This window comes from Muntiacus reevesi, chromosome X, assembly GCF_963930625.1.
Source record: "Muntiacus reevesi chromosome X, mMunRee1.1, whole genome shotgun sequence".
NCBI lineage: Eukaryota > Metazoa > Chordata > Mammalia > Artiodactyla > Cervidae > Muntiacus > Muntiacus reevesi.
In genome coordinates this window covers 51,119,565-51,143,487 of record NC_089271.1, presented here as the reverse complement: position 1 = coordinate 51,143,487, position 23,923 = coordinate 51,119,565, and the positions used below count along the sequence as shown (strand labels likewise).

The window sequence follows — 23,923 nt, the reverse complement described above, 5'->3', positions numbered from 1 at the left end:
CAGGATACAGCTCAGCATATTATCTACAGCCCTTGAGAAAGAACTAAATGGCCTTGACTATGCTTAATGACTCCATTATTATTATTTAGTCTCCTTAGACTCTTTTCCTTTGTTTCCACATCTCTCACTTCTCTGATGAAACTTATTCTTTGACTAAAGTTTTCCACAGGCAGAAGGCATGCACAGGACATAGTGGGGGATGGGCAAGGCCCATATGGTCCTGCTCTGTTTCACTATCCCCAGGATGGTCCAACATGGTCCTGCTCAGTTTAAGAAAAATATTTCTACTGAGTATAGAATTCCAGGTTTAGAGGGTTTATACTTTTTTCCTTTCACTACTTGAAAGATATTGGTACACTGTCATCACTTTGGATTGTCTCTGAGGAGAAACTTCCTCTCTGTAATTAACATGACTTTTTTCTCTGGTTGCTCAAATATTTGCTCTTTATCAGTGGTTTTGAGTGGTTTGATTATCATTTGCCTTAGTGTAGTTTTTTTCATGTTATTTGTGCTCAGGCCTTATTGGGCTTCTTGCATCTATGGGACTAGAGTTTTCAGCAAGTCTGGAGGAATTGGGGGCATTATTTCTTCAGATGTTTTATCTGTCCCCACTTCTTGGTCCACTCCTCCAGAGAACCCCAACTGAAACCTTATCAGGCTGTTTGAAGTGATCCCACAGCTTATGGATGCTATTTTAGTTCTGAACAGTATTTCTTTTCTCCCTGTGTTTAATATCGGATCAGTTATACTGCTATCTTCAAGTCCAGTATTTTTGTTCTGCAATATCTACTCTGCCATTCATCCCACCCAGTGTATCCTTCATCTTTCACATTGGACTTTTCATCTAGAGATCATTTGTGTCTTCTTTATGTTTTACATGTCTTAAATTTTTGAACATATGGAATACAGTTATAATAACTGTTTCAATGTCCTTGTCTGCTATTGTTGACATCTGCTTTAGTGTTTCAGTTTTGAGTGAGTTTCAATAGATTCATTTAATGACTTATTATGGGGTGATCATTTTTCTGCTTATTTGCATTCCATCTAAGTTTCGATTGGATGTCTGATTTTGAGTGTTACCATGTTGAATAATGGACTTGTGCATTTCTAGAATGCAGTTAAATTACTTGGAAACACTTTGATCTTTTGGGGTCATCTATTTATGGTTTCTTTGGTGGGACTGGAGCAGTGACCAGTTGATGGCTACTTATTCTCCAGGACGGAGAAGAGACTCTTCTGATGACTCTACCCAATAGCCCATGAATTCTCAGGGTTTTGAACCTAGCATTTGGGGAAGTATTCTCATACCTGTGCAAGCCCTCAGTATTCGGCTCTCTCATCATTTCACATGGTTTTCTCTGGACTTGGGAAGTGACCTCACATCCAGGTGTTGTGGGGACCCTCCTAAGGTCTGACAGATCTTATAGAGTTTACATGTAAATCTTGATGCATATTCCTAGCCTGGCTTCCAGCTGATACCAGCATTGTGTGAAAGTAAGCACTATCCTTCTTCTCCAATAGTATTTACTTATTCACTTACTTATTTGCTTCTTTGTCTCTTTGAGGACCCAATTATTCATTTCCTTATGTTCAATGTTATTTGTTAGGTAAAACTGGAGCAGTGCTCACAACTGGACTCATTACTCCCACTCCTTGGAGCAGTTTCATCACTTGATGAAACCTCTTGATGAAAGTGAAAGAGGAGAGTGAAAACATTGGCTTAAAACTCAACAATCAGAAAAAACAGATCATGGCATCCTGTCCCATCACTTCAAGGCAAATAGATGAGGAAACAATGGGAACAGTGATAGATTTTATTTTCTTAGGCTCCAAAACTACTGCAGATGATAACTGCAGGCATGAAATTAAAAGATGCTTGCTCCTTGGAAGGAAAGCTATGACAAACCTAGACAGCGTATTAAAAACCATTTTACTTTGCTGAGACATTACTTTGCCAACAAAGGTCCATATGGTCAAAGGTACGGTTTTTCCAGTGGTCATGTATGGCTGTGAGAGTTGGATCATCAAGAAAACTGAGTGCCAAATAATTGATGCTTTTGAACTGTCGTGTTGGAGAAAGCTCTTGAGAGTTCCTTGTACTGCAAGGAGATCAAAACAGTCAATGCTAAAGGAAATCAGTCCCAAATATTCATTGGAAGGACTGACACTGAAGCTGAACCACCAATACTTTGACAACCACATGCGAAGGACTGACTTATTGGAAAAGCCCCTGATGATGGGAAAGATTGAAGGAGAAATGGGGGACAACAGAGGATGAGGTGATTGGATAGTATCACCAACTCGATGGACATGAGTTTGAGCAGGCTCTGGGAGTTGGGTGATGGACAGGGAGGCCTGGAGTGCTGCAGTCCATGGGGTTGCAAAGAGTCGGACACTTCTGAGTGACTGAACTGCACTGAACTCCCACTAGTGAGTAAAGACCCTTCTGAGTCCTAGCCCAGTGTCCCATGAATCCTGAGGTTTTCCACTCTGGGTGACTCAGAAAGGCACTATGACCATCCAAGTCCAAGCACTAGGTAGTGTTCTCTCTATTCCTTTCAGATGTACTTTTCCTGGCCTCATATGCATGGACTGAGTAAATGAGGGGATCACTTTGAAGATCCCTGGGGTTCTCTTGCTTTGTGGCTTTCTGCTGTCTGGCACCCACTGACCTCTTGTTGCCTTCATCTCCTCTGACCTCAGCTCTGTCTTCTGATATCAGATCTCTATTGGCTCCAGCTAGGTTCCCCTCCATTAGCCGCAACAGACTGAAAACTCTAGGCAGTAAGCTGGGGCACTCACTGTTCACACCTCTTTTTGTTTCTTCTCTCTCAGGGATCACTTTCCTTCATATTTCCTTATGTACCACGATTTGCCAATCACTGTTTCATATATGGAGTCTGGAGTTTGGTTGTCACAAGTGGGACATTACGACTAGTTATGCAGTGTCAACAAGAAGCAAGTTGACAGTCAGCATTGACTCAGAGACTCCACAGTGACCTTGTAAACTGTACTGAGAAGTGCTGCACCCTTTAAGATGCTTCCACCCAGGCTTTAATCCTTGTCTCTCCTTCACTGGGGTTCATACCAGAATCCAAATCCAATGGCTCTCCCAATCTTCCCTGAAATCTCACTTTCTCGCACAGTTACTTCCCCTAATAAATTTCCTGCACTTTGATTTTTGCTTTAGCATCAGCTTCTTGAAAGATCTGCGCTGATACATAAAGCATGTGTGCAATACTCTAACTCCACAAAAAATACTGGGGTATGGGAAGTTTTGCTCTTTGTGATGTTATTGTTTTCTGTAAGTAGGTCCCGTGTTTCAGTGAGTGTGGCCTGAAGATTTGGAGGCATACTTAGAGTTTTAAATGCATATTATTCCATGCATGGAATTAGGCAGCTCTATTAAGACAAGATGTTTGGATAGCACCCTTGACTGAATGGACATGCATTTGAGCAGGCTCCAGGATATGGTAAAGGACAGGAAGGCCTGGAATGTTGCAGTTCGTGGGGTCACAAAGAGTCAGACATGACTAAGCGACTGAACAACAAATTCAATCAAATGAACTTCCCTGGTGGTCAGATGATAAAGAATCTGTCTGCACTTTGGGAGACCTGAGTTTGATCCCTGGGTTGGGAAGATCCCCTGGAGGAGGGCATGACAACCCACTCCAGTATTCTTGTCTGGAGCATCCCCATGGACAGAGGTGCCTGGTGGGTTGCAGGGTGTGCTGCACTTAGTTGCTTAGTCAGGTCCAACTCTTTCGACTACATGGACTGCAGCACATCAGGCTTCCCTGTTCTTCACCATCTCCGAAAGTTTGCCCAAATTCAGGCCCATTGAATCGGTGATACCATCCATCCACCTCATCCTCTGTCATCTCCTTGTCCTCCTGCCTTCAGTCTTTCCCAGCATCAAGGTCTTTTCCAGTGAGTCGGCACTTTGAATCAGATGACCAAAGTATTGGAGCTTCAGCTTCAGCATCAGTCCTTCAAACAAATATTTAGGGTTGATTTCCTTTAGCATTGACTGGTTTGACCTCCTTGCAGTCTAAGGGGCTCTCAAGAGTCTTCTCCAGCACCACAGTTCAAAGACATCAAGTCTTTGGCACTCAGCCTTTTTTATTGTGCAACTCTCACATCTGTACATGACTACTGGAAAAAGCATAGCTTTGACTACACAGACCTTTGTCAGCAACGTAGTGGCTCTGCTTTTTAATATGCTGTCTAGCTTTGTCATTGCTTTTCTTCCAAGGAGGAGGCGTCTTTTAATTTCATGGCTGCAGTCACCATCTGCAGTGATTTTGGAGCCCAAAAAATAAAGTCTGACACTGTTTCCATTGTTTCTCCATCCATTTGCTGTGAAGTGATAGGACAAGATGCCATGATCTTCATTTTTTGAATGTTGAGTTTTAAGCCAGCTTTTTCACTCTCCTCTCTCACTTTCTTCAAGAAGCTCTTTAGTTCTTCAATTTCTGCCATAAGGGTGGTGTCATTGCATATATGAAGTTATTGATATTTCTCCCAATAATCTTGATTCCAGCTTGTGGTTCATCCAGCCCAGCATTTCACATGATATTCTCTGCATGAAAGGTAAATAAGCAGGGTGACAGTATACAGCCTTAAGGTACTCCTTTCCCAATTTGGAACCAGTCCATTCTTCCATGTCTGATTCTAACTGTTGCCTCTTGACTTGCATACAGGTTTCTCAAGAAGCAGGTAAGGTGGTCTGATATTCCCATCTCTTTAAGAAGTTTCCACAGTTTGTTGTGATTTACAGACTCAAGGGCTTTAGTGATGTCAATAAAGCAGAAGTCGATTTTTTTTGATATCTCTAGCTTTTTCTATATTTCAATGGATGTTACAATTTGATCCCCCGCTTCTCTACCTTTTCTAAATCCAGCTTGTACATCTGGAAGTTCTCAGTTCACATAGTGTTGAAGCTACCCTGAAGGTTTTTGAGTATTGCTTTGGTAGCATGTGAAATGAGTGCAGTTGTGAGTTACTTTGAACATTTTTTGGCATTCTCCATCTTTGGGATTGGAGAAAAGCTGAACTTTATCAGTTCTGAGGCCACTGCTGAGTTTTCCAAATTTCCTGGCATATTGAGTGCAGCACTTTAATTGCATTTTTCTTAAGATTTGAAATAACTCAGCTGGAATTCCATCGTCTCCACTAGCTTTGTTCCTAGTGATGCTTCCTAAGACAAACTTGGCTTCACACTCCAGGATGTCTGGCTCTAGGTGAGTGATCACACCGTTGCGGTTATCTGGGTCATTAAGTTCTTTTTCGTATAGTCTTATGTGTATTCTTGCCACCTCTTCTTAATATCTTCTGCTTCTGTTTGGTCCATACTATTTCTGTCCTTTAAGGTGTCCATCTTTGCAGTAAATGCTCCCTTGGTATCTTTTTTTTTATTTTTATTAAAAAAATTTTTTTCCCATTTATTTTTATTAGTTGGAGGCTAATTAGTTTACAGTATTGTAGTGCTTTTTGCCATACCTTGACATGAATCAGCCATGGATTTACATGTGTTCCCCATCCCAGTCCACCCACCTGATTCCCTCTCCATCCCATCCCTCTGGGTCTTCCCAGTGGACCAGCCCTGAGCACTTGTCTCATGCATCCAACCTGGGCTGGTGATCTGTTTCACCCTTGATAGTATACTTGTTTCAATGCTATTCTCTCAGGACATCCCACCCTCGCCTTCTCCCACAGAGTCCCAAAGTCTGTTCTGTACATCTGTGTCTCTTTTTCTGTTTTGCATATAGGGTTATCGTTACCATCTTTTTAAATCCCATATATATGCGTTAGTATACTATATAGGTCTCTATCTTTCTGGCTTGCTCCACTCTATATAATGGACTCCAGTTTCATCCATCTCATTAGAACTGATTCAAATGAATGTTTTTAATGGCTGAGTAATATTCCATAGTGTATATGTACCATAGCTTCCTTATCCATTTGTCTGCTGATGGACATCTAGGTTGCTTCCATGTCCTGGCTATTATAAACACTGCTGCAATGAGCATTGGGGTACACGTGTCTCTTTCAGATCTGGTTTCCTTGGTGTGCATGCCCAGAAGTGGGATTGCTGGGTCATATGGCAGTTGTATTTCCAGTTTTTGAAGGAACCTCCACATTGTTCTCCATAGTGGCTGTACTAGTTTGCATTCCCACCAACAGTGTAAGAGTGTTCCCTTTCCTCCACACCCTCTCCAGCATTTATTGCTTGTAGACTTTTGGATAGCATCCATCCTGACTGGCGTGTAATGAATGGTACCTCATTGTGGTTTTGATTTGCATTTCTCTGATAATGAGTGATGTTGAGCATTTTTCATATGTTTGTTAGCCATCTGTCTGTCTTCTTTGGAGAAATGTCTGTTTAGTTCTTTGGCCCATTTTTGATTGGGTCATTTATTTTTCTGGAATTGAGCTGCAGGAGTTGCTTGTATATTTTTGAGATTAATCCTTTGTCTGTTGCTTCGTTTGCTATTATTTTCTCCCATTCGAAAGGCTGTCTTTTCATCTTGCATATAGTTTCCTTTTTTTGTGCAAAAGTTTTTAAATTTAATTAGATCCCATTTGTTTAATTTTGCTTTTATTTCCAATATTCTGGGAGATGGATCATAGAGGATCTTGCTGTGATTTCTGTCGGAGAGTGTTTTGCCTATGGTCTCCTCTAGGAATTTTATAGTTTCTGGACTTATATCTAGATCTTTGATCCATTTTGAGTTTATTTTTGTGTATGGTGTTAGAAAGTGTTCTAGTTTCATTCTTTTACAAGTGGTTGACCAGCTTTCCCAGCACCACTTGTTAAAGAAATTCTCTTTTTTTTCATTGTATATCCTTGCCTCCTTTGTCGAAGATAAGGTGTCCATAGGTATGTGGATTTATCTCTGGGCTTTCTATTCTGTTCCATTGATCTATATTTCTGTCTTTGTGCCAGTACCATACTGTCTTGATGACTGTGGCTTTGTAGTAGAGCCTGAAGTCAGGCAGGTTAATTCCTCCTGTTCCATTCTTCTTTCTCATGATTGCTTTGGCTATTTGAGTTTTTTTGTATTTCCGTACAAATTGTGAAATTATTTGTTCTAGTTCTGTGAAAAATACAGTTGGTAGCTTGATAGGGATTGCATTGAATCTATAGATTTCTTTGGATAGTATAGTCATTTTGACAATATTGATTCTTCCAATCCATGAACATTGTACACTTCTCCATCTCTGTCCTCTTTGATATCTTTCATCAGTGTTTTATAGTTTTCTATATATTGGTCTTTCGTTTCTTCAGGTAGATATACTCCTAAGTATTTTATTCTTTTTGTTTCAATGATGAATGGTATTCTTTCCTTAATTTCCCTTTCTGTTTTCTCATTGTTAGTGTATAGGAATACAAGGAATTTCTGTGTGTTAATTTTATATCCTGCAACATTACTGTATTCATTGATTAGCTCTAGTAATTTTCTGGTAGAGTCTTTAGGGTTTTCTATGTAGAGGATCATGTCATCTGCAAACAGCGAGAGTTTTACTTCTACTTTTCCTATCTGGATTCCTTTTATTTCTTTTTGTGCTCTGATTGCAGTGGCCAACACTTCCAAAACTCTGTTGAATAGCAGTGGTGAGAGTGGGCACCCTTATCTTGTTCCTGACTTTAGGGGAAATGCTTTCAATTTTTCACCATTGAAGATAATGTTTGCTGTGGGTTTGTCATATATAGCTTTTATTATGTTGAGTTATGTTTCTTCTATGCCTGCTTTCTGGAGAGTTTTTATCATAAATGCATGTTGAATTTTGTCAAAGGTTTTTTCTGCATCTATTGAGATAATCATATGGTTTTTATCTTTCAATTTGTTAATGTGGTGTATTATATTGATTGATTTGTGGATATTAAAGAATCCTTGCATTCCTGGGATAAAGCCCACTTGGTCATGACGTATGATCTTTTTAATATGTTATTGGATTCTGTTTGCTAGAATTTTGTTAAGGATTTTTGCATCTATGTTCATCAGTGATATTGGCCTGTAGTTTTCTTTTTTTGTGGCATCTTTGTCTGATTTTGGTATTAGGGTGATGGTGGCCTCATAGAATGAGTTTGAAAGTTTCCCTTCTGCAATTTTCTGGAAGAGTTTGAGTAAGATAGGTGTTAGCTCTTCTATAAATTTTTGGTAGAATTCATCTGTGAAGTCATCTGGCCCTGGGCTTTTGTTTGCTGGAAGATTTCTGATTACAGTTTCGATTTCCATGCTTGTGATGGCTCTGTTAAGATCTTCTATTTCTTCCTGGTTCAGTCTTGGAAAGCTATACTTTTCTAAGAATTTGTCCATTTCTTCCAAGTTGTCCATTTTATTGGCATAGAGCTGCTGGTAGTAGTCTCTTATGATCCTTTGTATTTCTGTGTTGTCTGTTGTGATCTCTCCATTTTCATTTCTAATTTTGTTGATTTGGTTCTCCTCCCTTTGTTTCTTAATGAGTCTGACTAATGGTTTGTCAATTTCATTTACCTTTTCAAAAAACCAACTTTTAACTTTGTCAATTTTTGCTATGGTCTCTTTTGTTTCTTTTGCATTTACTTCTGCCCTAATTTTTAAGACTTCTTTCCTTCTACTAACCCTGGGTTCTTCATTTCTTCCTTCTCTAGTTGCTTTAGGTGTAGAGTTAGGTTATTTGTTTGACTTTTTTCTTGTTTCTTGAGGTAAGCCTGTAATGCTATGAACCTTCCCCTTAGCACTCCTTTTCAGGGTCCCATAGGTTTTGGGTTGTTGTGTTTTCATTTTCATTCGTTTCTATGCATATTTTTATTTCTTTTTTATTTTTTCTACGATTTGTTAGTTATTCAGAAGCATGTTATTTAGCCTCCATATGTTGGAATTTTTAATAGTTTTTCTCCTGTAATTGAGATCTAATCTTATTGCATTGTGGTCAGAAAAGATGACCAGGATGATTTCAGTTTTTTGAATTTACCAAGGCTAGATTTATGGCCCAGGATGTGATCTATTCTGGAGAATGTTCCATGTGCACCTGAGAAAAAGGTGAAATGCATTGTTTTGGGGTGAAATGGCCTATAGATATCAATTAGGTCTCGCTGGACCATTGTGTTATTTAAAGTTTGTGTTTCCTTGTTAATTTTCTGTTTAGTTGATCTATCCATAGAAGTGAGTGGGGTATTAAAGTCTTCCACTATTATTGTGTTATTGTTAATTTCCTCTTACATACTCATTAGCATTTGCCTTACATATTGCGGTGCTCCTATGTTGGGTGCATATATATTTATAATTGTTATATCTTCTTCTTGGATTGATCCTTTGATTGTTATGCAGTGTCCTTCTTTGTCTCTTTTCACAGCCTTTATTTTGAAGTCTATTTTATTTGATATAAGTATTGTGACTCCTGCTTTCTTTTGGTCTCCGTTTGCATGAAATATTTTTTTGCAACCCTTCACTTTCAGTCTGTATGTGTCCCTTGTTTTGAGGTGGGTCTCTTTTAGACAGCATATATAAGGGTCTTGCTTTTGTATCCATTCAGCCATTCTCTGTCTTTTGGTTGGGGCATTCAACCCATTTACATTTAAGGTAATTATTGATAAGAATGGTCCCGTTGCCATTTGCTTTGTTGTTTTGGGTTCACGTTCATACAACCTTTCTGTTTCCTGTCTAGAGAAGATCCTTTAGCATTTGTTGAAGAGCTGGTTTGGTGGTGCTGAATTCTCTCAACTTTTGCTTGTCTGTAAAGCTTTTGAATTTTCCTTCATATCTGAATGAGATCCTTGCTGGATACAGAAATCTGGGTTTTAGGTTATTTTCTGTCAGTACTTTAAGTATGTCCTGCCATTCCCTCCTGAGCTGAAGAGTTTCTATTGAAAGATCAACTGTTATCCTTATGGGAATCCCCTTGTGTGTTATTTGTTGTTTCTCCCTTGCTGCTTTTAATATTTGTTCTTTGTGTTTGATCTTTGTTAATTTCATTAATATGTGTCTTGGAGTGTTTCACCCTGGGTTTATCCTGTTTGGAACTCTGGGTTTCTTGGACTTGTGTCACTATTTCCTTTTCCCCATTTTGGGGAAGTTTTCAGCTATTATCTCTTTGAGTATTTTCTCATGGCCTTTCTTTTTGTCTTCTTCTTCTGGGATTCCTATGATTCGAATTTTGGGGCGTTTCACATTGTCCCAGAGGTCCCCGAGGTTGCCCTCATTTCTTTTAATTTTTTTTTCTTTTTTCCTCTCTGCTTCATTTATTTCCACCATTTTATCTTCTACCTCACTTATACTATCTTCTGCCTCTGCTATTCTACTGCTGTTTCCCTCCAGAGTGTTTTTGATCTCATTTATTGCATGATTCATTTTTAATTGACTTTTTTATTTCTTCTAGGTCTTTGTTAAACATTTCTTGCATCTTTTCAATCCTTGTCTCCAGGCCATTTATCTGTAACTCTGTTTTGTTTTCAAGATTTTGGATCATCTTTATGATCATTATTCTAAATTCTTTTTCAGGTAGGTTCCCTCTCTCCTCCTCTTTTGTTTGGCTTGGTGGGCATTTTTCATGTTCCTTTACCTGGTGGGTATTTCTCTGCCTTTTCATCTTATTTAGATTGCTGTGTTTGGCATGGCCTTTCTGTATTCTGGTAGTCTGTGTTTCCTTTTCATTGTGGAGGTTTCTCCCAGTGGGTGGGGCTGGACATTTGGCTTGTCGAGGTTTGCTGGTTAGGGAAGCTTGCATTGGTGTTCTGGTGGTTGGAGCTGGATTTCTTCTCTCTGGAGTCCAATGGAGTGTCCAGTGGTGAGTTTTGAGATGGGTCTATGGGTTTGGTGTGACTTTGGGCATCCTGTATATTAATGCTCAGGACTATGTTCCTGCCTTGGTGGAGAATTTGCGTGGTATGTCTTGCTCTGAAACTTATTGGCTTTTAGGTGGTGGTTGGTTTCACTGTAGATATGGAGGCTCTTGGATGATCTCTTATTCATTAATGTTCCCTGTAATCAGGAGTTCTCTGGTGTTCTAGGTTTTGGACTTAAGCCTCTTGCCTCTGGATTTCAGTCTTATTCTTCCAGTAGTCTCAAGACTTCTCCAACTATACAGCACTGATAATAAAACTTCTAGGTTAATGGTGAAAGGATTCTCCACAGTGAGGGACACCCAGAGAGGTTCACAGTGTTACATGAAGAAGAGGAGAGGGAGGAAGGAGATAGAGGTGAGCAGGAGGAGAAAAAGGGGTATTCAACAGAAGAGAGACAGATCTAGGCATTACTCTGTTCCCTAAGTGTTCTCCTCAGCCCAGCACACCCACAGAGATTCACAGAATTGGATTGAGAAGAGAAGGGGTAGGGAGGAAATAGAGGTGATCTGGGGGAGAAAAAGGAAAGTTAAAAGGGAGAGAGAGTGATCAAACCAGTAATCACACTCCTGAGTAAAAATGGGTACTGAAAGTTGGATTCTTAAATGTCCAAAATTGATATCAAATACTGAAAAGCAAAGATTAAAAATCTAGAGTAGAGGTTAGACTCTTAGAAATACAATATTAGAGAAACAAAAACACAAAAAATTTAAGAAATATATAGGAAGTTCGCTTTAAAAGTAGGGTCCTTTTTTTTGCCAGGTTATAGTGGGTTATGAAAATTAAGGAGTAATAGAGGACTTTCAAAAAAAGAGAAAAAAATTTTTTTAATTAAAAAAGTAATAATAATAGTAAAAATATATCTAGGAATTTCTCTGGAGCTATTGCGGCCAGTATGGGTTCATTTCAGTTTCAGATAGCTCCTTGTTCCAGCTTACACGTCTCAATATCTGTAGGCTCCTTCCAGTGTAGTCGGTGTTAACTAGAGGGATTTTAATCTGTTGCACCTGTCACTTCTAAAGCGGTTCCCTTTGTTTGTCTAATTTTCTTGAAGAACTCTCTAGTCTTTCCCATTCTATTGCTTTCCTCTATTTGTTTGCATTGTTCACTCAAAAAGGCTTTCTTTTCTCTCCTTGCTGTTCTCTGGAACTCTCATTCAGAAGGGTGAAAATATACAGCCTTTATGTACTCCGTTCCCAATTTGAAAGCAGTTCATTGTTCCATATCTGTTTCTACCTGTTGCTTCCTGACCTGCATACAGATTTCTCAGGAGGCATGTAAGGTGGTCAGTTAGTCCCATCTCTAAGAATTGTCCACATTTTGTTGTGATCCACACTGTCAAAGGCCTTAGCGTAATCAATGAAGCAGCAGTAGATGTTTTTCTGGAATTCTCTTGCTTTTTCTATGATCCAGTGGATGTTGGCAATTTGACCTCTGGTTCCTCTGCCTTTTAAAGCTGTTAAATCCAGCTTGAACATCTGGAAGTTCTCAGTTCACGTACTCTTGAAGCCTACCTTGGAGAATTTTGAGCATTACTTTGCTAGCATATGAGATGAGCACAGTTGTGTGGTTGTTTGATCGTTCTTTGATATTGCCTTTCTTTGGGATTTGAATGAAAGCTGACCATTTCCAGTGAAAACTGACTTTGACGTTGTGGAAAGTCATATCTGAGGTAGAATCCCAAGTCCGTCACTTACTGCATGGGTGAGCTTAGACAAGTTCCTGTGGTTATGGCTGCCTGGGTTTCATGGTGTGTATTTGAGGGGTAGGAGATATGAGAGGCCTAAGCAGGTTTTGAACTCACATCAGAGACTTGATCACACCACCTCGTTTTCCATACACTCTGTGAGGATGGGGCCCTGAAGCCCAACACTTCCTTCTCTTCCCCCCGTCCCCCAGCATGGGAAATGTAAGATGCAAATAGCCTGGTTATGGTTCAGAAGATGTCATAAACCGCAGACCCATGAAACATGCATCAGTGAGGAGGACAAGACTGCCAGGATTCTCGAAAATCTCATTTAGTTTCACTCCACTCAGCAGTGTGCTCGAGCCAGATCACACAAGAATCGTACCTGCTCACCCCTAAATTTCCAGGGGTTTTACAAACCGACTTGTAGATTGCTAGCTGCTCAACATTAGCAATGGTGACAGTATTTACACCACCAAAATTAGCCAGCAAGTGCTACAGACAGTGCAACTCTCTCACACCCCCACCACACCCAGTTTATCAGTGCAGAACTAGAGTGCTGGAGTGAAGGGACTAAGTGCCATAGCTATGCTGTTCTTTCTTTTTTTAGTTTATTTTGACTGTGCTGTGTCCTCGTTGCTGTGCCCAGGCTTTCTCTAGTTGCGGCAAGTTGGAGGCTTCTCTTGTTGCAAAGCACAGGCTCCAGTGCATGTGGGCCTCAGTAGGTGCAGCACACGGGTTTAGTTGCCCCACAGCATTTGGATTTTCCCAGAGTAGGGGTAGAACCCATGTACTCTGAATTGGAAGGCAGACTGCGACCCCCCCTGGACTACAGGGAAGTCCTCTATGCTGTTCTTTTAGTTTACATACCAGGGCACAGACATCTCTGTGAGTTGACATCAAGTGAGTTATTAGGTTGTTGTCGTTTTGCAGTTGATAAGCTGTGTCCCACTTTTTGAGAACCCATGGACTGCAGCATATCAGGATTCCCTATCCTTCACTGTCTCCTGGAGTTTGCTCACATTCATGTCCATTCAGTCAGTGATGCTATCTAACCATTGCATCCTCTGTGGCACCCTTCTCCTTTTGCATTCAATCTTTCATAGCATCAGGGTCTTTTCCAATGAGTCAGTGCTTCACATCGTGTGGCCAAACTGTTGCAGCTTCAGGTTCAGCATCAGTCCTTCAAACATACATTCTGGGTTGATTTCCTTTGTGATTGAGTGGTTTGATCTTGTATTCCAAGGGAATCTCAAGAGTCTTCTCCAGCATCACAGTTCAGAAGTATCAATTTGTCGGTGTTCAACCTTCTTTATGGTCCAAGTCTCATATCTGTATATGCTGCTGCTGCTACTGTTGCTAAGTTGCTTCGGTCGTGTCCAATTCTGTGCGACCTCATAGACAGCAGCCCACCAGGATCCCCTGTCCCTGGGATTCCCCAGGCAAGAACACTAGAGTGGGTTGCCATTTCCTTCTCCAATGCATGAAAGTGAAAAGTGAAAGTGAAATGACTCGGTTGTGTCCGACTCTTAGCAATTTCATGGACTGCAGCCTACCAGGCTCCTCCATCCATGAGATTTTCCAGGCAAGAATACTGGTGTGGGTTGCCATTGCTGGGAAAACCATAGCTTTGAGTGGATGGACCTTGGTCAGCAAAGTGATGTCTCTGCTATTTAATATACTGTATGGCAGAAAGTGAAGAAGTACTAAAGAGCCTCTTGATGAAAGTGAAAGAGGAGAGTGGAAAAGTTGGCTTAAAGCTCAACATTCAGAAAACTAAGATCATGGCATCCGATCCCATCACTTCATGGCAAATAGATGGGGAAACAGTGGAAACAGTAGCTGACTTTGTTTTTCTGGGCTCCAAAATCACTGCAGATGGTGATTGAAGCCATGAAATTAAGACACTTACTCCTTGGAAGGAAAGTTACGACCAACCTAGACAGAATATTAAAAAGTAGAGACATTACTTTGTCAAAACAAAGGTCCATCTAGTTAATGCTGTGGTTTTTCCAGTGGTCATGTATGAATGTGAAAGTTGGATCATCAAGAAACCTGAGCTCCAAAGAATTGATGCTTTTGTACTGTGGCGTTGGAGAAGACTCTTGAGAGTCCCTTGGACAGCAAGGAGATCCAACCAGTCCATCCTAAAGGAGATCAGTCCTGGGTGTTCATTGCAGGGACTGATTTTGAAGCTGAAACTCCAATACTTTGGCCACCTGATGCGAAGAGCTGACTCATTTGAAAAGACCCTGATGTTGGGAAAGATTGAGGGCAGGAGGAGAAGGGGACGACAGGATGAGATGGTTGGATGGCATCACCAACTCAATGGACGTGGGTTTGGGTGGACTCCGGGATTTGGTGATGGACAGAGAGGCCTGGCGTGCTGTGGTTCATGGGGTGGCAAAGAGTCGGACATGACTGAGCGACTGAACTGAACTGAACTAGGTTTTTCATTTGTCTTTCCTTCCAAGAAGAAAGTGTCTTTTAATTTTGTGACTGCAGTCACCATCCACAGTGATTTTGGAGCCCAAGAAAATAAAATCGGTCCCTGCTTCCACTTTCCCCCCATCTATTTGCCAGGACGTGATGGGACTGAATGCCATGATCTTAGTTTTTTCAATGCTGAGTTTCAAGACAGCTTTGTCACTCTCCTCTTTCAGTCTCGTCAGAAGGCTCTTTGGTTCCTCTTCATTTTCTGCCATTAGAGTAGTATCATCTGCATATCTGAAATTGTTGATATTTCTCAGGGCAATATTGATTCCAGCTTGTGATTCATCCAGTCTAGCATTTCGCATGGCGTACTCTTCAAATAAGCTAAATAAGCAGGGTGACAATATAAACCCTTGTCATACTCCTTTCCCAATTCTGAACCAATCAGTTCTTCCATGTCCAGTTCTAACTGTTGCTTCTTGACCCACATAAAGATTTCTCAAGGGGTGTGTAAGGGGAGATAAAAATTGTATGTTGTAAAGTTAAGGAACTAGCTCTCATAGTTTGTTCTACAGCCAAGAGTGCCAACTCTGGGGTCCCAGGCCCTATGTGGCCATTGTAGGAATGGGCACAGCCTGGGGAGGTTTTAGGTGAGTCCAAGGTGATGGATAAGGTTTGTTAAAGTCCCTGAGAGTGTCCCCAGGAACCAGCAGAGGACTCAACCTTGTCTCTCTGGTGACAAAGAGGGACCAGGAATGAAACACTGGACAGAGCTAGGATCACTTAGTTAAGATACAGTCTTGAGATGGTAGAAAACATGACAAAATTGGTTCAAGTTATGATGAAAGTTATCTATTTAAGAAAAAGTCCTTAGGCAGAGAGGTTCCATGCATGGCCAATTTAGTATCTCAATGATGCCTTCAGTTAACCAACTTCATATTTCTGTGTTTCCATCTTTACTGGATAGGCTTCTCCTAGGCCAATGTCCCCTTCTGGTATCAAAATTGTGCCCACACTTCCAGGCACTGCTCCAGACACAACAGCCTTCAATGGAAAACAAGGGCTTAACCCTTGCTGTGTGTATCCTATTCTGACCAAAGAAACCTTTCCCCGAGACACCCAGACCTCAGACTGCATTTCCACTTATCCCATTCTGAACTTGAATCAGTGTTGATATACTTGTCGTTTTATAATGAAATTCTGTCATGTTCCACCCATTAAAATTAAAAATATCAAATTTATTAACTGAACTCTTCCATTCAGATTTTTTATTGAAGTATAGATTCTTTACAATGTTGTGTCAGTTTCTGTTGTATGGCAAGGTGACTCCACAATACCTATACATATATCCCTTCTCTGTTGGATTTCCTTCTTGTTTTGGTCCCTCCAGAGCACTGAGTAGAGTTCCTTGTGTTATCCAGTAGGTTCTCATTAGTTATCTATATTATACATAGCGGCAATCTTGCATATGTGTCAATCCCTGTCTTCCAATTCATCTCACTGCCCCTTCTCCCTTGGTGTATATACATTTGTTCTCTACATCTGCATCTCAGTTTCTGCTTTGCAAACAAGGTCATCTATACCATTATTTTTAGATTCCACATGTATGCATTAATATACAATATTTGTTTTTCTCTTTCTGACTAAATTCATTCTGTATGACAGTCTCTATTTCCATCCACATCTCTACAAATGGCACAATTCCATCCCTTTCCTTGGCTGAGTAAAATTTCATTGTACATATGTACCACAAATTATTTATCCATTCATCTTTCAATGGACATCTAAGTTGCTTCCATACCCTAGCTATTGTAAACACTGCTGCAATGAAGATTGGTCTACATGTGTCTTTTTGAATTATGGTTTTCTCTGGGTATATTCCCAGCTGTGGGATTTCTGGGTCCTATGGTAGTTTTAATTTTAGTTTTTTAAGGAAACTTCATAGTGTTCTCCATAGTGACTGTATCAATGTACATCCCCACCAACAGTGCAGTAGGTTTCCTTTTTACCACAACCTCTCTAGCACTTATTGTTTGTAGATTTCTTTTGGTGATGGCCATTCTGAACATGTGAGATAATACCTCACTGTAGTTTTGATTTGCATTTTTCTAATAATTAATGACATTGAGCATCTTTTCATGTGTTTATTGACCATCTGTATGTCTTCTTTGGAGAAATGTCTATTTAGGGCTTCTGCCTCCATTCAGATTGAACCTGTGTTGGATGAAGAAGAATTTGATATATGATTTCATAACTGATTATTTCCCCATTCTAACATCTGATACTGAACTATGACACTGAATCTGTTAAACAGTGTCTCCCAGATTTATGTTAGGTTCTTGGACTCAAGGGTGGAAAAGACACACACAATATCCACCCTCAGTGACTCCTAGTCTGTTGGGAGACATTCAATAAAAAAGCACTGACAAGTAACTTGGTAAGTGCTTTCTATCAGAGAGAAGGTAATTATATGGACTTGTCTGTACATACCAGGAAATAATCTAACTTCAGAAGGACAGAGAAGCTCCCTAGAGAAAGACAAGTCCTGAGAGCTGAAGGTAAGGTGTTTCAGTCAGATGAAGATGGAGGGAATCATCCCTGACAGAAGATAATGAAGTTGTGGAAATCAGAGAGAGCATCGCGTATGTGATGACTAGAAAGAGGTTCAGAATGGCTGGAACATGCCATGTGGGATGTTGATTCGAGGTCCTGTCTGAAACATTGTGAGCCTACTGAGTATTTATTGAGTTGAATAATTTTTTGTGCTCCTGACTGAAAGAACACTCCCTCAGTCCTTGAGTCTGTGTGGAGAAGATATCTGTGAAGTCACCAGTTTATAAAGCATAACCAATTGTTGGACAACCTCTTGTACTCAGCTGTGAGTTATTGCAGGAATAGAACTTTGACTTACTTTACTGTGTTATCACACAAGTAACACAGTTATAATCCCTTTGTGTGCCAACATTTACAGGACTCAGTCCTTTCCAGAGAAGCTTTGGGATTATTGGAATATATGGTTTGGACTGAAATGTTATTTATTTAGTTTCTTTACTTATATCAATTTCAACAGCTTTATTGTTATAAATAAATTGTTACAAATTATATTTACTCTACAAATCATACAGTGGAATCCTTGAACTTGAACATGTCAGTGATACTTAGTATATTCACAAAAGTGTGCAACCATCAACACAACTTAACAATATTTTAATCACTCAAATGAAAAACCCGAATGCTAGGCACCTACCAGTGCATTTTCTGTCTGTTCTCAACATTGTACATACATGCAATCACACAGTATATTATTCTTTATGACTGGTTTCTTTGACTTGAAAATATTTTAAAAGCTCATCCATGATGTATTTCATTTTTTATTATTGTTGAACAGCATTTCACTGTATATATGTACCATATCTAGTTGTGAAGTCATGGGTATTTCTATTGTTTGTACTTTCGGTAACTAATGGTTGATGCTACTGTGAACATCATATACAAGTTTTATGAGTATACATATGTTTTCATTTCTTTAGCGTATATACCTAGAAGAGGAATTGCTGGGTCATATGATCACTCTTGTTTACCTTTTGAGAAACTGCTGCATTGTTTTGGAAAGGAGCTGTACCATTTTAAACTCCAATCAGCATTGAATCTGGCTTCAGGTATCTCCACGTTTGTTTTTATCTGTCTGCTTTATTGTAGCCATCCCAGCAGGTGTGAATTGGTATCTCATTGTAACTTTGATTTTCATTTTTTTGAAGCTAATGATGTTCAGCACCTTCTCATGTGTTCAGTGGCTATTTGTATATCTTCTTAGGAGAAAGATCTATTCAAGTCCTTTGTCCATCTTTAATTGTGTTTCTTGTTTTTGGATTGAGTTGTAAGATTCCTTTATATATTATGGATAGAAAGAAAAGAAAGAAAGTGAAGTCGCTCAGTCGTGTCTGACTCTTTGCAACCCCATGGACTGTAGCCTACCAGACTCCTCTGTCCATGGGATTTTCCAGGCAAGAATACTGGAGTGGGTTACCATTTCCTTCTCCAGAGGATCTTCCCTGACCCAGGGATCAAATCCGGGTCTCCCACATTGGAGGCAGACGCTTTAACCTCTGAGCCACCAGAGAAGCGCATATTATGGATACATGTCCCTTATTATGTACATGATTTGCAAAAAATTTTCTCCCATACTATAGGTTGTCTTCACTCTCTTTTGTTGTTGTTATTTATTTATTTTTTAACTTTAGTTTTTAATGGGTGCATAGTTGACTTACAATGTCGTGTTTGTCTCTGGGGCACAACAACTTGGATAAATGTGTATCCAGCTGTGTATACACACACACACACACACACACACACACACACACACACGCACATCCACTTCCTCCTGTGCTTCCCTCCCACTCTCCCACCCCACCCATCTAGGTCATCACAGAGCACCAAGCTGAGCTCCCTGTGCTATACAGCAACTTCCCACTAGCTATCTATTTGACACAGGGTAGTGCATATATGTCAGTGCTACTCTCTCAATTCATCCCACCCCCTCACTCCCTAAACCCCATGTCTGCAAGTCCATTCTCCACATTTGTTTTTCTATTTCTGCCCTGCAAATAGTTTCATCAGTACCACTTTTCTAGATTCCATATATATTTTTAATTTTTCTAGATTCCATATATATGCATTTTTCTAGATTCCATATATATATATACATTAATATTGTTTTCTCTTTCTGACTTATTTCACTCTGAATGACAGATTCTAGGTTCATACACATCACTACAAATGCCCCGTTTTCATTCTTTTCAATGACTGGGTAATATTCCATTGTACCAATATACCAATATACCAAATGGTATAATGTACCAATATACCAAACTTCTTTATCCGTTCATCTGTTGATGGACATCTGGGTTGCATCCATGTCCTGGCTATTATAAATAGCTCTGCAATGAACACTGGGTGCATGTTTCTTTTTGAATTATGGTTTTCTCAGGGTACCTGTTCAGTAGTGAGATTGTTGGGTCAAACAGTAATTTTATTCCTAGTTTCTTATAGAACCTCCACACCGTTCTCCATAGTGGCTATATCAATTTAAATTCCAAACAGTGCAAGAGAGTTCCTTTATCTCCACATCTTCTCCAGCATTTACTGTTTGTAGATTTTTTTTTTTTCATCATGGCCATTCTGACTGCTGTGAGGTAATACCATATTGTCAGGTTTTTTAACTGGAGGCAATTGCTTTACAATGTTGTATTGGTTTTTGCAGTACAATGATGTGAATCAGCCATAATTATACATATATACTCTCCCTTTTGAGCCTCCCTCCCCTCTCCCATCCCACTCCTCTAGGTCATCACAGAGCACCAGGCTGGGCTCCCTGGGTTATATAGCAGCTTCCGACTAACTATCTACTTTACTCATGGTAGTGTATATAGGTCAATGCTACTTTCTCAATTCATCCCATCCTCTCCTTCCCCTGCAATGCCCACAAGTCCACTCTGTGTCTGCCTCTCCATTCTTTCCCTGTAGTAGGTTCATCAATATTTTTCTAGATTCCATATATATACGTTAGTATACACTATTGGTTTTTCTCTTTTTGACTGATTTCACTGTGTATTACAGGCTCTAGGTTCATCCACCTCACTACAAATGACTCAATTTTGTTCCTTTTTATGGCTGAGTTATATTTCATTATATATATATGTACCACATCTTCTTTATCAATTTATCTGTCAAGAGATGTCTAAGTTGCTTCCATGTGCTGGCTCTTGTCAATAGAGCTTCAGTGAGGATTGTGGTACAAGTGTCTTTTTCAGTTTTGATTTCCACAGGGTATATGCCAAGCAATGGTATTGTTGGGTCATATTTTAACTTTATTACTAGTTTTTAAAGGAATGTCCTCCCTGTTTGCCATAGTGGCTGTGTCAGTTTACACTCCAACCAACAGAGCAGGAGAGTTCCCTTTTCTGCATATCCTCTTCAGCAGTTACTCTTTGTAGACTTTTTCATGCTGGTTATTCTGATTAGTGTGTGGTGAAACCTCATTGTACTTTTGATTCGTATTTCTCTCATAATGAATGAGATTGAGTATCATTCTGTGTGTTTGTGGGCCATCAGTATGTCTTCTCTGGAGAAATGTCTATTTAGGTCTTCTGTTCATTTTTGGATTGACTTGCTTATTCTTTTGATCTTGAGCCCAGTGAGATTCTTGTACATTTGTGGGATTAGTCCCTTTTCAGTTGCTTCATTTGTAAATATTTTCTGACATTCTGAGGGCTGTCTTTTCATTTTGTTTATGGTTTAGCTTGCTGTGCAAAAGCTTTTAAGTTTAACTTGGTCCCATTTGCTTGTTTATGTTTTTGTATTCATTACTCCAGAATGTGAGTCAAAAAAGATCTTGCTATGGCTTATGTCAAAGTGTGTTTTTCCTATGCTTTCCTCTAAGAGTTGTATAGTGTCCAGTCTTACATTTGGGCTTGCCTGGTGGCTCAAATGGTACAGAATACACTTGCAATGCCCAAGACCCAGGTTCGATTTCTGGGTCAGGAAGATCCCCTGGAGAAGAGAATGGCTACCCACACCAGTATTTTTGACTGGAGAATTCCATGGACAGAGGATATTGGGGGGCTAAGAGTCAGACAAGACTGAGTGACTCACACTTTCACTTTCATTACTTGCCATTGAATTGTTTATATTTTCTAATTCTTCCTCTTTCAGTCTTAGAAAGTTGTATCTTTCTAAGAATATGTCCATTTCTTCCAGGTTGTCCATTTTATTGGCATGCAGTTGCTTGTAGTGTTCTCTTATGATCTTTTGTATTTCTGTGGTGTCAGTCATAACTTCCCTTTCTTCATTTCTAATTTTATTAATTTGGGTCCTCTCCCTTTTCTTTGTGAGCAGTCTGCCTAAAAATTTTTCAGTATTGCTTATCTTCTCGAGCAACCAACTTTTCCTTTTAATGATCCTTGCTATTGTTTACTTCATTTCTATTTCACTTATGTCTGCTGTGATCTTTATGATTTCTTTCTTTCTACTGACATTGGGTTTTCCTTGTGCTTCTTCCTCTAGTTGCTTTAGGTGTGAGATTAGATTGTTTATTTGAGATTTCTCTTGCTTCTTGAGGTGAGATTGAATTGTTATAAACTTCTTCCTTAGAACGGGTTTTGCTGCATCTCACAGGTTTGTGGTCTTTGTGTTTTCACTGTCATTCTTTCTATGTATTTTTTTTCTTTCTATGTATTTTTAAATTTTCTGTTTAACTTCTTCAGTGATCACTTGGTTATTTTGCAGTGCAATGTTTATCCTCCATGTACTTTTGTTTCTGCAGTTTTTTCCCTGTAATTATTTTCTAATATCATAATACTGTGATTGGGAAAGATGTTTGATACAATTTCAATTTTCTTAAATGTTCTGAGGCTTCATTTGTGACCCAAGATGTGGTCTCTCCTGGAGAATGTTCCATGTGCACTTAAGAAGAAAGTGTACTCTGCTGCTTTCAGGTGGGATGTCCTTTAAATATCAGTCAAATCAATCAGATCTATTGTTTTATTTAAAGACTGAATTTCCTTATTAATTTTCTGCATGGATGATCTGCTTATTGGTGTAAGTGTGCTGTTAAAGTCCCCCACGATTATTGTACTACTGTGGATTTCCTCTTCAATACTTGTTACCATTTGCCTCATGTATTGAGGTGCTCCTATTTAGGGTACATAAATATTTAAAACTACTATATCTCCTTCTTGGATTTATCCCTTGATCATCATGCAGTGTCCTTCCTTATCTCTTGCAACAGTTTCTATTTTAAATCTATTTTATCTGATATGAGCATTGCTACTCAGCTTTCTTTTGATTTCCATTTGCATGGAATATCTTTTTCCATGCCCTCACTTTCAGTCTGTATGTGTCCCTCAGTCTGCAGTGGGTCTGTTGTAGGCAGCATATACACCGGTCTTCCTTTTGTGTCTATTCAGCGAGTCTTTGTCTTTTGGTTGGGGCATTGAATCTATTTACATTTAAGATAATTGTTGATATATATGTTCCTATTACCATTTTCTTAATTCTTTTGTGTTTGTTTTTGTAGGTCTTTTACTTCTCTTGTGCTCCCTGCCTTGAGAATTTCTTTAGCACTTGTTGTAATGCTGGTTTGGTGGTGCTGAATCCTCTTAGCTTTTGCTTGTCTCTAAAGTTTTTGATTTCTCCATTGAATTTGAATGAGATCATTACTGGGCAGAGTCATCTTGGTTGTAGGTTTTTCCGTTTCATCACATTAAATATATCCTGCCACTCCCTTCTGGACTGCAGAATTTCTGCTGAAAAGTCAGCTGAAAACTTTATGGGATTCCCTTCTATGTTATCTTCTGCTTTTCCCTTGCTGCTTTTAATATGCATTTTTATTTAATTTTTGTTAGTTTGGTTAATATATGTCTCAGTGTGTTATCCTAGTGTTTATCCTATATGGGACTCTCTGCTCTTCCGGGACTTAGATGGCTATTTCTTTTCCCATGTTAGGGAAGTTTTTTTTACTATAATCTCTTTGAATATTTTCTCAATCCCTTTCTTTTTCTCTTCTTCCTCTGAAGTGAAGTGAAGTGAAGTCACTCAGTTGTGTCAGACTCTTTGCGAGTCCGTGGATTGTAGCCTACCAGGTTCCTCTGTCCATGGAATTCTCCAGGCAAGAATACTGGAGTGGGTTGCCATTTCCTTCTCCAGCGGATCTTCCCGACCCAGGGATCGAACCTGGGTCTCCCACATTGGAGGCAGACGCTTTAACCTCTGAGCCACCAGGGAAGCCCTCTTCTTCCTCTAAGATGCCTAAAATTTGAATGTTAGTGTGTTTAGTGTGCTTTTCATTCTTTTTTCTTTATTCTGCTCCTCAGCAGTTAATTTCCACCATTCTGTCTTGTAACTCACTTATTTGTTCTCCTGCTTCAGTGAGTCTCATATTGATTTCTTCTAGTGTATTTTTCACTTCAGTTATTGTG

The 23,923-nt window shown here is 39.5% G+C and overlaps 1 protein-coding gene and 1 long non-coding RNA gene across 7 annotated transcripts in view; one reads left to right on the top strand and one right to left on the bottom strand.

Annotated features, from left to right (window-relative positions):
• The window catches only part of LOC136153860 (uncharacterized), a 198,999-nt gene that overhangs the window by 92,386 nt on the left and 82,690 nt on the right, over positions 1-23,923 (bottom strand). The window lies entirely within an intron of this gene.
• Positions 1-23,923, top strand: part of LOC136153845 (P antigen family member 3-like) — an 87,001-nt gene that overhangs the window by 24,972 nt on the left and 38,106 nt on the right. For 4 of the 6 annotated variants that reach the window (XM_065915964.1, XM_065915963.1, XM_065915965.1 and 1 more), the window contains one exon: positions 18,479-18,607. The exons of the other annotated variants lie outside the window; for them this stretch is intronic. In XM_065915964.1, the coding sequence (XP_065772036.1) occupies positions 18,479-18,607 (129 nt within the window). The remainder of the gene's footprint in view (positions 1-18,478; positions 18,608-23,923) is intronic. 6 annotated transcript variants of the gene reach the window in all.